Here is a 13,535-nt window from a genome sequence, read left to right on the forward strand (position 1 = left end):
CTCATACCCCATCATCTCACCAACATTTCTTTCGCTCAGTTACAACTGCACAGCTCTTTTCCATTATCTAGCTTCCCAACGGAACGGATTTTCTCGATCAGCTGGGTTGGGTGTCTCGGATTTATTGAAGATTGTTGCTTTCTTTTCATTGTAATTTTGTTTCGCGGAGCTCCAGGGCATTTTCCATTTCAATCTTTCCTGTTTTCCCTACTGCCGTGACTTGGTTCCACATTTCCACACGCTAGCGGGAACACATTCTCCTACTTGTTTTTTTTTCTCTTGTCCTATTGGCATTGGTTTTAAGCGAACCAACTTGGCCTTTGTGGCGCAGATACGATGCGTCTCTGGTAATAACGATTTTCACGTGCTTGCTTGCTGGAGGACACATTGTTTTTATGAGGACACATCACATCCCGTTGTTGCTCGAATAGATTGTTAAGAATAGGAGGAAGGATTCGAAGGAAACCCAAAGGAGACACGTGACACGTGTTCGCAACACTAATGCCAATCGATTTGTAACGCGCGTTCTTGTTTTTTTTTTCTTCTTTTCTCGCTAGCTATAAAGGGAAAGCTATTTTACAAATTCAAGGATTTTATCGGGCGTTTTTTGTTGCTTTTCTTTACATGTACCGAACAGTTGCAGTGCATTTTCATTGGCGCAATATGGGTACGGCGGACTGGCGGACCCAGTTTACCAAGAGAATTGGTTTAATAAATGCACATCAGCTTTCACTCTTAGTTCTGTGGCCGTTTTGGTTCTTCAGCGGTTGTTTGCTAGATGATAGCACAACGCACGCACACACACACACAACTAGTAAAATAATTGCAGAAGATGACAACTCAAAGGGCTCTGATAATGTCACAACTGCTAGCACGAAGATGTTCATCAGGCATCATCAGGTATCAATTAAAATACCAATCATGCGTCTAAATTGTGCTAAGGCCTACTGCAGTTGCATTATGCTTCGTAGATCACTAGCTGGCGCATTTGAATGTGTATCATCCCCCACGTTTGTCTTAATAGTTGCTGAGTGTGTTGTTCTATCACCTGAAACCCCCTTCTGAACCACCTCAAATACCAATCTTTTACGATCGCCTTCTCCCACTCTACACTACAAACAACTGGAAGAAGGGTCCGAATCCACCGATCCACATCAGAAGCTCGATCCCGTGGTTGGAGCAGTAGAAATCGGTAAAACAATCTTTCCACTACAAAACCGATTCTCGCACCCGACAGAACGAACACTACTTTAAATGAGGATCATTTCTTAACTAACTGTAGTTTTAATCATTCTTGCTTCTTGCCTTGCAATTTATCTTCGCTCGTTCCCTTTCACTCTCTCTCTCTCTTTAGTCATGTTTGTCCTGGCGGCTTTGCTTGCGTCGCACGAAAGGCTTCTAGTTAATAATAATATTAGCAGTAGTAGTTAATAGTAAACAACGTTTGCTTTTGTGTAGTTTGGTAAAATTTGATGAGGAAAACAATCTAAGGTCCGCACACCTTTCCTTCAATTGCTCCCGGTCACTCCCGTTTGCTTAACCACGCGGCCCTTTGCATACCCTTGGCATTAGTTAGTATTGCATTTATTCCCACGCGTGCTCGATGTTTTCCTCGAAATAGATTCCCCCACTAGGGTGGAGGGGGGAGGGTTCTGCTTTTAGTAAGCTACACATCCTTTTTCGCGCCCCGAGCGGGGGGTTTGTAACAAACAATCCTCCATCACATCACATCGGGTGTGACGGTACTGTAACAGCTCACATATTTTGATCTCGTTACACAATTGATTAGTAAATTGATTAGTGTGTTCTGTGTGTGTGTGTGTTTGTGTCCTTGTTACACTGCATTTCCATCCACACGTTTTGATCTTCATTTGTGCGACCTTTTTTCGTTGGCGTGCCAGTTTTGCCAAAAAACCAACAAACGGGAACGTTTTGTCCACCCTTCTCTACAGCACGAACAACCTTACTACATACCACACGATTGCATTGTAAGCCCTAAATATGACTCTTTTAATGGTGCGTTAGGAGCGTGCATTGCTGTTAGTAAATGCATTGGCCTAGATCCGGTGCATCAACTCCCCTGCGAGATGTGCGTGTTGGGGGTGCCTAACGGAGCCCGAAAGTATGCAATTACTGCTTTTAAATGATTCCTTCAATGTATATTCAACTTAAAACTGTATATTGCATACTTTCAGGCGCCCATAACACAGCGACGGTCGTTCATCCAGCAGGGGGGAGGACCTGTAGAAACACTAATGCAAAAGCCAATATCAACTCGCTACGATCGCTGTCTCAACACCTCTCATTATTTTCCTACTATAGTTTTTGTTTTCTTTTGTAAAATTAGCTTTATATTTAGCTTACCGCAAATTGCTTACCACCTTACCTACTATTTTTAAACCAGTTTCTCCTTTCCTCCCTGTCGAAAGCCTTTCAACGCGTTTCCGTTATCATGCTTAGTGTCCATTAATTTTGCCCCATTTTCGTGTGTGACTCCTAATGCCTGTTATTGTTAATATATCTTTAATCTGTTTACATTGGCAGCGACGATTAATGAATGAATGTTACCGACTGTATGCGCGCGTTGTTTTGCTGTATGATTTGAAGAGTATATTTTGGACTAACGTTTACTATCGAATGTGTCTGTCAAATGTCTCTACCGGCGCAATAGTGTTGGGGTTCCCTGCTCTCTCTCTCTCATTGCCTCCGTTTGCGCAGAGGAATAGTCTGCAGAGTCTGCTTGCAAAATAGGGAAGTGGTGTTTTCTTTTACGTTACCATATGCACTTTCTATGGTTTACGATTGCTAATCCGTGTCCCGTGTTAATACCATCCATACGGGGAGAACAATGACCCACAGTTACCACTAGAGCGCGGGAGCTCTGCCTAACGCTCTATCACGGACCATAAATTCATCCTTGATTGGTTTTGTTTTCCTTAGCCTAACACTGCTGCAGCCAAATGCAATATTTCCTTCCCACCGAAGAAACCACCGGTTTAATTTTGCCTTACTTGTTTGTATGCCTTCCCGTTTGCTTCTGGTACGCTTTTTGCATTTTATTAGTTTCGTTTGAATACTTACACATTTAACAACTAGACGTCCGCCGTGTTCCGCAATCATTCTTTTCTGATGAATGTTCGGCCGCTAAAATAGGAAAGGGGTCACAGTTTTGGGTAAGCGTATCGTTCCTCCAAAACGCCCAATCTTTTACTTACGTTATTGTTTTCTTTTCCGTAATTTTTGGCTCCGGTCGAGCGCGATTGAGCACCTTTAAAAATTCCGACGTCTTTGCACGCATTCGCGAGTGGATGTATGCTTTCGAACACTGGGAAATGAAAGCGAACGCATGAAACAATTGGTTTGATGGGAGCCTCCCAAAAAAAAAAAAAAAACAGCAGCGCTCGTAACGTACCTTAATATGATAATGCAAATAATCACGGAACATGTGAATTAAATTGATCGTGTTATCGCGCGTTTCTTTCGCGGTGTGCCTTGGGAACAGTACTGCAATGAAACCGGGGCAGCCAGCAAAGTGTTGTTAGGCATGGTTTACGTCTTTCCGTACGCCCAAGAGACCACGGAGTTGTGCGGCAAACGTATGCGGATACTTACCGAACGTTACGTATCCTATGTTTTCACCGACCCTTGCACCCGTATTGGCCAGCTCCAGGGGCGGTTCCCGATGGGAGAATAATACTTGTGGTGCCGTGTGTGACGCTCTTCGGCCTTCGCGCAGCTCCTGCATGAACACTTTGCCTAACACTACGTCGTCCTCGTCACGGAATATCGTACTAAACACGACCGTTACGCGATCTGGTTTGGCTTCGACGTACCTGCGAACGTACGAGTGTGGATTAAAAATCACATATTTTTAATTCAGCAGAACGTGTTTCGCCACTCCACCGAACATGCAGCACGTGAAACTTACATCGTTTCATCATTTCGATAGTTGATCACTGCTCGTTTCTGTCCTTCGCCTTCACCTTCGCCCTGCGACTGGAAGTCGAAATACTTCTCGAACACGGACGCAAAACAGTTTCGCTTCAGCAGACCGACCTTCCGTACCGTTTCTTCCCAATTTTCCGGTATGTTTTCTAGATCGACCAGCACCGACACGTTGTACCCGTCCTCGGGCGCAATCAGAAGGTCGCCGTACTCGCGCTTGAGCAACTCGTCGGCACCATGCTCCTGCAGCTGCTTGTAGAACTTGAGCGATATGCTCGTCTGTACGTGAGGAAATGGTTGAAAGCAAAAACAGAAAAGTGCATTGCAGTTAGATACACTAGCGCAGCGTAGGAGAAGGGAACAAAATGGAACGGTGGTGAAAATGATAACACGATGCCCGTTGTCGAGCAAGCATCGTTGGACATCGTTTTTAGATTGTTTCTTGGCATCGGCACGTCATGGCGGTTCGCTTTTCTCAATGTAAGGACCTTCATCGCTTGCTTCCTTCCTTCGTGTTATCCACCGCCAGATAATCAATTGGATAATGGGCAATGGTGGTTCCGACTCGTATCCGTCTTCATTGAGTTGCTCTACTTTTACGCTAGGCATCGGAGGTTCTTTTTTTTGCCTCTGATTGTAACCGAAGCAATGAAATACGTACTCGCACTTTCGTTTTATCGCCATTAATGTTGGAAATGTGAAATAGTACTCCGTCGAAGTCGGCTACCGTCACATCGATAGATTCCGCCTTGTTTCTGCAATATGACAACGAAGAAAAAGGAAAAATGGCATAAGTATAAAGTGAAACGGAATGATAAGAAATATATGGCAATCATTGATATTTTTACAAGACAGAAAGGGTTCTTCGACACAAGCACGTTGCATTTGGAGTGACTCATGGTTTTACTTATCGCTTGTCTGAATGTATGAATCATATGAAAGCTTTTAAAGAAGCAAAATTACATCGCGAGGGGCTTTTACCAGCCGGGAAATACACCAAGTGCATCGTGTTTTCGTGTTTTCAAGCTATAGAGCATTATATGTTCGTTTTGTTTGATTTTAAAACAAACCATGTCAGCGATTTTGTCAGAACTGGAGCGCCACATTTCCTAAAAAGCGGCGCTGAATACTCCATACAAAGCAAACCTGCTGACCTGTCCAATTTCGATATTGGTTAAAATAAATGCGAAAGAAACAGCATTTCAGTCGTGCTCTGCTCAAGTGGTGTTTAGTGCAAGTGATACCGCTTCAACGATAACGGAAATTGCGAAGTCGTTGCAAGATAAGACTATCGTGGATCGACATAAACACCAATAACGATCGGCCTGAAATGGTATCGAACCATACACACCACACACACACCTTAAGCAATCTAGATACCTTTGCTAGCAAAAATATTCAACTCTTTAATAGGAATGCATCGCAGGAGGCATGTTGTTTACATGCCGGGCTAGGACATACGGACTCTAATTTGTAAAGCACGTTTTTGAATGTAAACTATCGCGAAAAAGCCGAAGAGTGCTATACTTTCGCTTTCATTCTTTTTTACGCAATGCAACAGAGCGATTTAGCGGACGACCGAGGGGGAACAAGATAACCAAAGCATTAACAAACCCTCCCTTATAACACCGAAATCACGGAGTAGATGGAGCGACGTACAATAACGACGGGTCAGTTTGTGTATGTGAGGACGGACTTAAGCGGCCAAAAATTGCGCCCGATAAGCGCGCGCGATAACGCGGGCACCGACTACGAAGGGAGCCTTTTATTCCATTCAACGCTTTTATCTCCCAACTGGGTTGGGTGTTGGCTGGAGTGTTGATTCAAGAAAAAAGGCCTGTTTCAATGGGCTATAAATGATGAACGTGTCTGCACTAGAGAGTTCGGAAGGAATCGCCTGCTTTCTTGTGCTTTGGCAGACTCATGCTTCTGGCACGCGTCGTTAACGATACGTCATGCTTACTGTATGCGAGACGGGAAGGGACAAACAAGTTTCCATTTTTGTCCATGCTCCAATGTGTTGCAAAAAGCGTTACATTCAAGCTAGAAAAGAGAGCTCAATGAATTTTATATCCATACTGCTAGCTGACTATGTCCCAGTACGAACCGGGCCAATACACAAGTTCGCACTCCCGAACGATGACGTGATAATAGCCTTTTTATGGTGACGATTACTCACCCCGCGATTGCATTTTTGAACTTCACTGTAAGCGTTTCCTCCACAATCCTGTTGTTGATCTCCAGCAGAATCATTTTTGCTCATCCAACTGGCAAAGTGCCTTTGCCCGGGTTACGTCAAGTTTACTCTTTTTTCTCTTCCTTGCAGATTCGCTGCACAACGAAGGGATCCACCGTACGTGCGTGTATGTGTGTGGATGTGTCTGCTGGTGATTTCCTTTGCCTCAGTTCGCGGTCCAGTTGAGCTGCTTAATTCCGGCGGGTTTGCTGCTGGTGCTTGTTTTTGCCACTCCTTTCAGCGTGATCTCACCACGTTCGATCGTCGGCGGCTTTTTCGTCCGATGTTGGGTGTCGTTTGCACCCGTGTCCGCAAGATCGATGCACGCACAAATTAATTATAAAATCACTTTGCCTCGTAAACGATTTTGCCCACTGTTGGTAAAGCTGCTGCTGCTGCTACTGTAGCCCCCGTGGGAGGAAGCTAGTGGACGATGACACTGTGCGACCCGCTTTCGACACTGCCTGCTCGATTCACTTTTTACGTACGCACAACCTCACACGCACACACGCCTACTTGCACGCTTCACACGTGCACACACATGCACTGACACATACACACGCGTGAACGGTACGATAAAAATCGCCTTGCTTGCGGTCTAGCTGCACGGCACTCAGGACTTGTCGAGAGAAAATGCGAACGATTAAGGACGATTCAGCTGGACCACGTAGCTAGATGCTGCTGCCCTTTCGGTTGGCCGTGTACAGGGATTCTTCGAACGGCACCTCGGCTAATTATCACGCAAGGAACCTACTGCCCCGGAACGCGTTGCATCTAAAACCGACCGCAAAGCCACCGGATAACGCACGATGCACCTGATGCGCTGCTGGCTGTGGCTGTACGTAGCGAGCAGTACGGCACACCTAATTTTCCAGCTTTTCTTCACTCCTAGTGCGAAAAATCCAGGGAAAGCAACACAATTTTGCGGATTTTTCGCTTCTTTCGATCCCAGAAAAGTTGACTCCTTTTTTGTTGCTGGCTCGCTCTCCCACTGTCGTGTCATCTGTTTGACAGTTGACATCGCCCCGAGATCGCACGCATTTACAGTGGCGAGTTTAAAACTTGCTGTGTTGTATATGCTTCGTACTTCGATACTCGGGCTTTCCGGGCACATCAATTCCAGAATTTGGGATTGCCTTTGTGGACAAATATTCAAAATCCGTCATTCTTAAGGTTCCAAGACCTACAACAATTAATTTATCCTCTAGGTTCTTTTCTAGCAGATAACGCAATTCCAACGGCTAAACTATAGCAAATATATTTGCATCCACACAAATCTACTAATTACAACCCGGGAACGGTTCAACCCTATTCTTTCGCAACACAAACTGAATTTTGCGATTCATATCTTCATTGTAGATGGATTTGCAGCGTTCGAAATTGATGCGGCGTCGAGTCTACGGCAAGAAAGAAAACAAACAGTCTCATCAGAAAAACGCTTCACAGAGGGATGTAGTGTTCCGAGAGAATGCAGCCTACCTGGAACGGCTTCTCGTAGAACCGAGTGCGGCGGTATTGATCGAATATCTCCTCTTTACCCAGTATGCGATTCAGCACCCGGCAAGCTTCCTCAACGTTGTTGTTTTGCACTAGCACGGTGCGAGCGATGAACTTTGCGTGCCGCATTGTCGCCCAGTCGAACTGCACGGAGGCCGATCTGATGAAAGGGAAGATTGCATAAACAACGAAAGGTGCACTCAGCGGAACGGTAAAAAATGTCGTAAAATGGTGTGTTAAGTTGAATCACGGAGCGGGACACTCATGTACCTCGGGCTTTACTATCTTTGGGATGAAATTAGACAACCAGAAGTGTGTACTTACGGAAATTTGCTTAATTATTTCTTCCTTTGCTAGCACACCAGCTTTTCGGCACGTTTCTTCTGTTTTCTTTGGCAACTCCAATGACAGCTGTTTGTTTACATTCGGGCCAGAAGGAAGAGGAAAAAGGAAAAAAAGGCAATCAGATTAACAGCACGAGCGAATAAGTCGGTCAAATCGAGTCATTTCAGGGCCACCAAAATGACCAGCTCGGATTTGATTCACCAGTACAAAACGGCATGTAACAAGCTGAAGAAAATACAACGTGTCTTGATCAAGTAAGTGTCCGCGAACAACAATTTCAAAGCATTGTTACGAGCAAAGTATTGTGTTCTACCCTTCAGGCGCTTTGGACCAAGTGTTTCGGAAGTATCGGAAGAGTTCGGTTCGCTGGCAAACAGCTTCAACGAAGCATTTCTACCAGAGTATGCCGCCAAATGTTACATCGGTCAGAGCAAGTGCGAAAAGCTTATCGGAAATGATATGGGCGAGGTGGATGCACTGCTCCGTGCCGCCCGTTCCTTCCGCACCGCGCACGATAAGCAGGAACGGATGCGGGTGGCAAACATTTCGCACACATATCATGAAGGAGCGTTCCGGTGCTACACACAGGCCCTATCCAGACTGCCGGACAAATCGGTTATCGGAGCGGCCATTATCCGAGAGCTGAAGGAAATCAATCCAACCGTAGAGCTGACCAGTGACTTCAGCTCACCGTGCCATCGGATCTGGGATTTGGAACAGTCGGCAGAGGAAAATCTAGCCGCGCGCGACTATGTCGCTGCGTTTGAGAAGCTGTCGGAAATTTACGACGATGTTACCGAGCGCAAGTGTGAATCGCTTTACCAGGATGTGATGAAACGGATCGAGGTGTCCAGGTTGCTGTTGCTGTGTCTGCTGCAACTGCCGCCGTCCGTGCGTTACGATCATAAGTTTATCGAACGGTACTCCACCATCGGTGATCAGCGAGAGGCGTTCAGTCCTGGTGGTCAAGCAAGGCTGCCGGATGATCTCGTTTTTCTGCTCCAGTCGCTTGTCGTTTCCTGCCAGGCAAAGGATGTGGAATCGTTGGTGTCGGTACGCGACGAGCTATGCCAAAGGCAAGATCTGACCCATTCACAGCAGACCCTACTGAAGGAAGTGGTCGCAAAGTATAGCAAATGATATTAGATGATGCGAAGGGTACTGGTTGGAGCGCTTGTCTTGGATTTTAGCTTAGCAGCATTGAATGCACACAAACACTGTACATAGTGCAAAGCCCTGCGAAGCATAGCAGCAATCAAGAATAATTTTAAATTTACTACTTTAAGCTACCCGTTAGTTATGATCGTTCAAATTCCCAAGTATTAAAGCTAGCCAAACAATGGTGATCCCCGATAGAATATTGTATTAAAATAAATATTGGCTTACAAACCAAAGGTTTCATCATCAATATCTTACTAGTGTCGAATTTCGACAAAACTTTCCATAAAATAATCCTGCAGGGTTGCAGTGTGAAAGAGGCGCATTTAAAAATTTATTACAAACAACACGGCCATTGTGCTGACCAATGGGAAAACGTTGTATACCCGGTTTTCCGTACATCCTCTCACCAGAGCTAGCGAAAATAAAGGGCTTTCAGAGAAGGGCTCAGGTAATTTATGTTTCCAATAGGGTCCTGCGAGACCACACCTTTACTACCCACCCGGGTTTCGAGGTTTACCGTACCGAATACCTGAAACGAGTTGAACAATAAACATCCTGCACGATTCTTACTGCATTTGCTGTGCTATGGTACGAACGCCAGGCTAAAAGAAAGAAAGGAAAGAGAATTTGCAGGACCCCCGGTTTTTCATTTTCTACCCTTCGTTTTATAGCACAAGGATCCTGGTGTATTTTCTTGCTACCTGGAACTATCCACACGGCGCTCTCCCTTCCAATTCCTGTAGGATTCTAACTGAGATTTTTTTTTGGCCCCCTTAACGATCATATGCTACGCTACAAGGACACGTCGTAAAAGGGACAGAAAGAGAGAGGGAGACAGGCTTATACGTATTACTCTCACATGACAGTCCACCGCAAGGGCTTGTAAGAATACCAGTCAAGGGTTCTGCAGGCATTACCATTTATTTCTCCGGCTGGTCGCAACGTGCAGCTTGATACAGCAAGAGAACCCAGTGCATCACAGAAACATGGAAAACCATCATTCCAGCACTAAAGCGAGAACAAATTTAAGCCTCGTGACGCCGCCATCCGGCAGCATAGCAACATTTTATTCGATTGCTGCCGATCCTTACAGTAGTGCGACGGATCCGGCATTGCAAACTATGGTCAATAATAATACGTCGGGCCATTCGTGTTCTGAGCTTTCAAACTCATCGTTCGATGTCGTGATGGAACAATCCAAGAGCATCAGTACGTGCTCCGGCGTTGCGGCCCATCCAGATACCGGGAGCTTTGTGGAATCTGTCGATTCTTGTGGAACAACCGTCACGTCCAGCTGTGTACCGGTGGAGAACCGCCTCCCCACGACATACCACCTAAACTCGCAAGGGCATGTCACGGCAAATGTTCTGTACAAAAGCGCGGAAACGTTTAAACGGCCCGAAGCTGGTGCTGATGTATCGCAATGTTGGGCACTGATCGAGTGGGAAACGTCAGACGAGGAACCGAACTCGTACACAGTGATCGACTCATCTCAAATAATCGAAGTTGCGCGCGAAAACAATCAACCCGACGAGGAGAGCAAGTCACGCACGAGAGACTCTGGACTGTACACCGGGAAGTTGATTCACGTGCTGCGGGGCAGATACGTTATGCCGGCAACGATCGTGATCATATCGGGTAAGGGTCGAAGCTAATGCCTTTTTCAACCACGAAACTAATCTCAAAATGTTTTATTTTATTCGCTTTTATTTACAGAGGACAGAAAGTTTCTCGAAACGGAGCTGCAGGAGCTGCGAATTATGGCCGCCAACAATTTGATTTCGAAATCGGCCGTTTCCGCACAAACTTACCGAAGGCAAACCCTACCAACACACGCGCAGTATGGCAGACCTGTGCAGAGTAGCGCAAAACAAATGCAACCGAAACCCGGTCTCCCCTCAAGACAATGCGTTGAGGCAGCGGAAAATGTAAGATATAACGTTTTGTACACCAAAGTGACCAATTAAAATAAATTCGTGCAATATATTACAGATAAACAGTGCCAAACGACAGCGCTGCGATTCTGGTTCATCAAGCATCACCGTGAGGGATAGTGAGTCGAGGGTCTCATCTGCATCTGCCTCGAATTCTGCAAGAGACGAAGGAGTTGCTGGGAATCCCTTCCATACGGACAGTACGTATCACACGACAGTAGTACCACCAGCCAGAACGATAGCCGCCCGGTTCCCTAGAAACGATCATGTCCCGGTCCATGCTCCACCGATGACGTTCGATCAGCAAACGCAAACCACCGGTACGTCTGCTGATGTCGGCACGTCCCAGGACGCAAACCTCGGGCGGATTATGTCGTACCTCGAGAGCATCATGGCGGAACAGAAGGGCTACCGGATGGAGAGCGAATACAATCGCAAAATGCTGCTCGAACTGCAGGAGAAAATACTGGACCAACACGAAATGCTCCGGAACGTTCAGAGCCAGCTAGCCAAACTGGAGCCTGTAGGTTCGCCGGTGAGAGTATACTCACAATCGAAGGAGAATTCCCCGGCCAGTGTAGGCATTACGCAGGTTGAACAAAGATATTCATCTGACCCTGATGTTGGGCTGGGTCCAAATGGCATGATAATAGACTCCTATGATACCACCACCACCATCACCAACAACAATCACATCGTGCTAGAATCCAGAACAGAACATCAGCAGGACGGCAACAGCAACCAGAGCTGGACGTCCTCCAAGATGGACGTGCTCGACACGCGCAAAAGCACCACTCCATCCACCATGGACGATGCGTCGAAAATAATCTCCGAATCGTCCATTTTCATCGAAGAGCTTGAAACCACGCACCACGAAAGCGCCCAATCCACCTCAAACTGTGCAACGGAGGTGCATGATTTGATAGAGAACGATTGGAATGATTCGATGCCGGAAAATGAAGGCAGCGAGCAGCCGAAGCGGAATGGCACCACCGCATCCAACACAGCGATGGTAGCGATCGGCAGCAACAACACGATGGTCTCCAAATCCGTGCTGGACAATATCAAATGGGTGAGCTACAAGTTTGCCACGCGAAAGCTCCTGCTGGCGGTGTTTCCACGCGAAGTGTTGGCAACACACTCGCTCAGCGGAAGACCCTGTCCGACGATGATAAACAGCACGGGAAAACCGGTGAAGCAGGCACTCGATCCAAACATTGTGGCGGACGTTGTGGAGCTCATTACGAAAAAGTTCCCCGTCGATGAAAGCAATGTGCGGGCGGTGATTACGAACAAATGTGCGGACGAGAACAAAATGCTGCAGAAAAGGAACGTAACCGCAGCGCCAGCAAATGGCGGGAAAAGGATAGCGCATCGAACGAAGAAGTCGTGTAATAAGGAAAATCTGTCCTGAGCAGCATGAGGTTGAATAATTTATGTACTCTTTCCAATCCTCAATGCTGAGACCCAAGCACATTACCAAATAAAAGATGATTGGTAGACGGGTTCTGATTACCACAGATCTGTTCAATTAATATAATTATTAAAATCAATATCTCAAGTTTTTGTTCGCACTGTGTCGGTACGTATCTAGGAAGGAGAGTAGTTGCCATGTCAGAGCTTGAAATGTGGTGGAGCATGAATCAGTTAGCGTTAAAGAACCACAAATTGTAGATAAATCAGCTACATCAAGTGCTACATCCATTCATGCAAGACGAAAAATCTCAGAATCTAAGAATCCTCTTGAAATCATTTACCTAAAACATCTCTATGCTATCATCAGCATTAGGAGGGAAGTTTGTATTCAATGAATGATAATGCTAGGAAGTTTACATTTCCACGAAACACGGTCCATAGCTATACTTTTCCACCCCCGGCTGCATCCGATCTCCCTCAGGTCCCTGACTCCACTTGATCCAGCCAACGAGCTCGCTGTGCTCCTCTACACCTCGTGCCGAACGGCTCGCCTGGCGAGCACCATCCTGGTAGGGCATGAGACCGGCATCCTCATCACGTACCCTAACAGGGATGTCAGGATGTCTGCAGTTCATACAGTTCAGCTAGCTCGTGGTTCATTCGCCATCATAATCCAGGACTTGGGCCTGTAGAGGACTACCGACCGCATCAGTGTGCGATATATGGTGCATTTCGTGCGGTTGTAGGAGTTTGTGGAGCGCGTAGTAAGCACGATTCCCCTCACGAGTAGTCAGAAAAATTCATGTAACGAATGTCTAGCAGAGTAGTGAACCAACCCCCACACGAGAAAAGTGTTTATATCCTGATCTTAGGATGGATTATCCGACCTTCTGTAAAAAAATAGTTATACTCCTAGCGCCTCAGATTTGAATCCTCAGGACTTCGCTGTTTGATCTTCTATACGATGTCGAAGTAGAATGCTCATGCAGTTAGTTAGAACC

General features: G+C 46.2%; 4 protein-coding genes across 4 annotated transcripts; 2 read left to right on the forward strand and 2 right to left on the reverse strand.

Annotated features, from left to right (window-relative positions):
• Window positions 1-102: 102 nt before the first annotated feature.
• On the reverse strand, window positions 103-7,203 carry LOC118514566 (probable actin-related protein 2/3 complex subunit 2). The gene is made up of 7 exons (XM_036061566.1): window positions 6,125-7,203; window positions 4,607-4,700; window positions 3,929-4,224; window positions 3,613-3,833; window positions 3,413-3,504; window positions 3,216-3,325; window positions 103-3,144 (listed from the first exon to the last, which is right to left on the reverse strand). Exons 1-7 carry the CDS (start codon window positions 6,196-6,198, stop codon window positions 3,117-3,119), a joined length of 915 nt encoding a protein of 304 aa, XP_035917459.1. The 5' UTR covers window positions 6,199-7,203; the 3' UTR covers window positions 103-3,116.
• A 220-nt stretch (window positions 7,204-7,423) lies between these two features.
• LOC118514584 (28S ribosomal protein S21, mitochondrial) lies at window positions 7,424-8,115 on the reverse strand. Its single transcript, XM_036061587.1, has 3 exons — window positions 8,003-8,115; window positions 7,661-7,838; window positions 7,424-7,578 (listed from the first exon to the last, which is right to left on the reverse strand). Exons 2-3 carry the CDS (start codon window positions 7,805-7,807, stop codon window positions 7,462-7,464), a joined length of 264 nt encoding a protein of 87 aa, XP_035917480.1. The 5' UTR covers window positions 7,808-7,838; window positions 8,003-8,115; the 3' UTR covers window positions 7,424-7,461.
• A 1-nt stretch (window position 8,116) lies between these two features.
• LOC118514568 lies at window positions 8,117-9,758 on the forward strand. Its single transcript, XM_036061568.1, has 2 exons — window positions 8,117-8,277; window positions 8,344-9,758. Exons 1-2 carry the CDS (start codon window positions 8,201-8,203, stop codon window positions 9,161-9,163), a joined length of 897 nt encoding a protein of 298 aa, XP_035917461.1. The 5' UTR covers window positions 8,117-8,200; the 3' UTR covers window positions 9,164-9,758.
• A 320-nt stretch (window positions 9,759-10,078) lies between these two features.
• Window positions 10,079-12,671, forward strand: LOC118514528. Its single transcript, XM_036061509.1, has 3 exons — window positions 10,079-10,822; window positions 10,901-11,112; window positions 11,177-12,671. The coding sequence occupies exons 1-3, from the start codon at window positions 10,171-10,173 to the stop codon at window positions 12,530-12,532; spliced, it is 2,220 nt and encodes a 739-aa protein (XP_035917402.1). The 5' UTR covers window positions 10,079-10,170; the 3' UTR covers window positions 12,533-12,671.
• Window positions 12,672-13,535: the final 864 nt, after the last annotated feature.

The sequence above is a fragment of the Anopheles stephensi genome, chromosome 3 (assembly GCF_013141755.1).
Source record: "Anopheles stephensi strain Indian chromosome 3, UCI_ANSTEP_V1.0, whole genome shotgun sequence".
Taxonomy (NCBI): domain Eukaryota; kingdom Metazoa; phylum Arthropoda; class Insecta; order Diptera; family Culicidae; genus Anopheles; species Anopheles stephensi.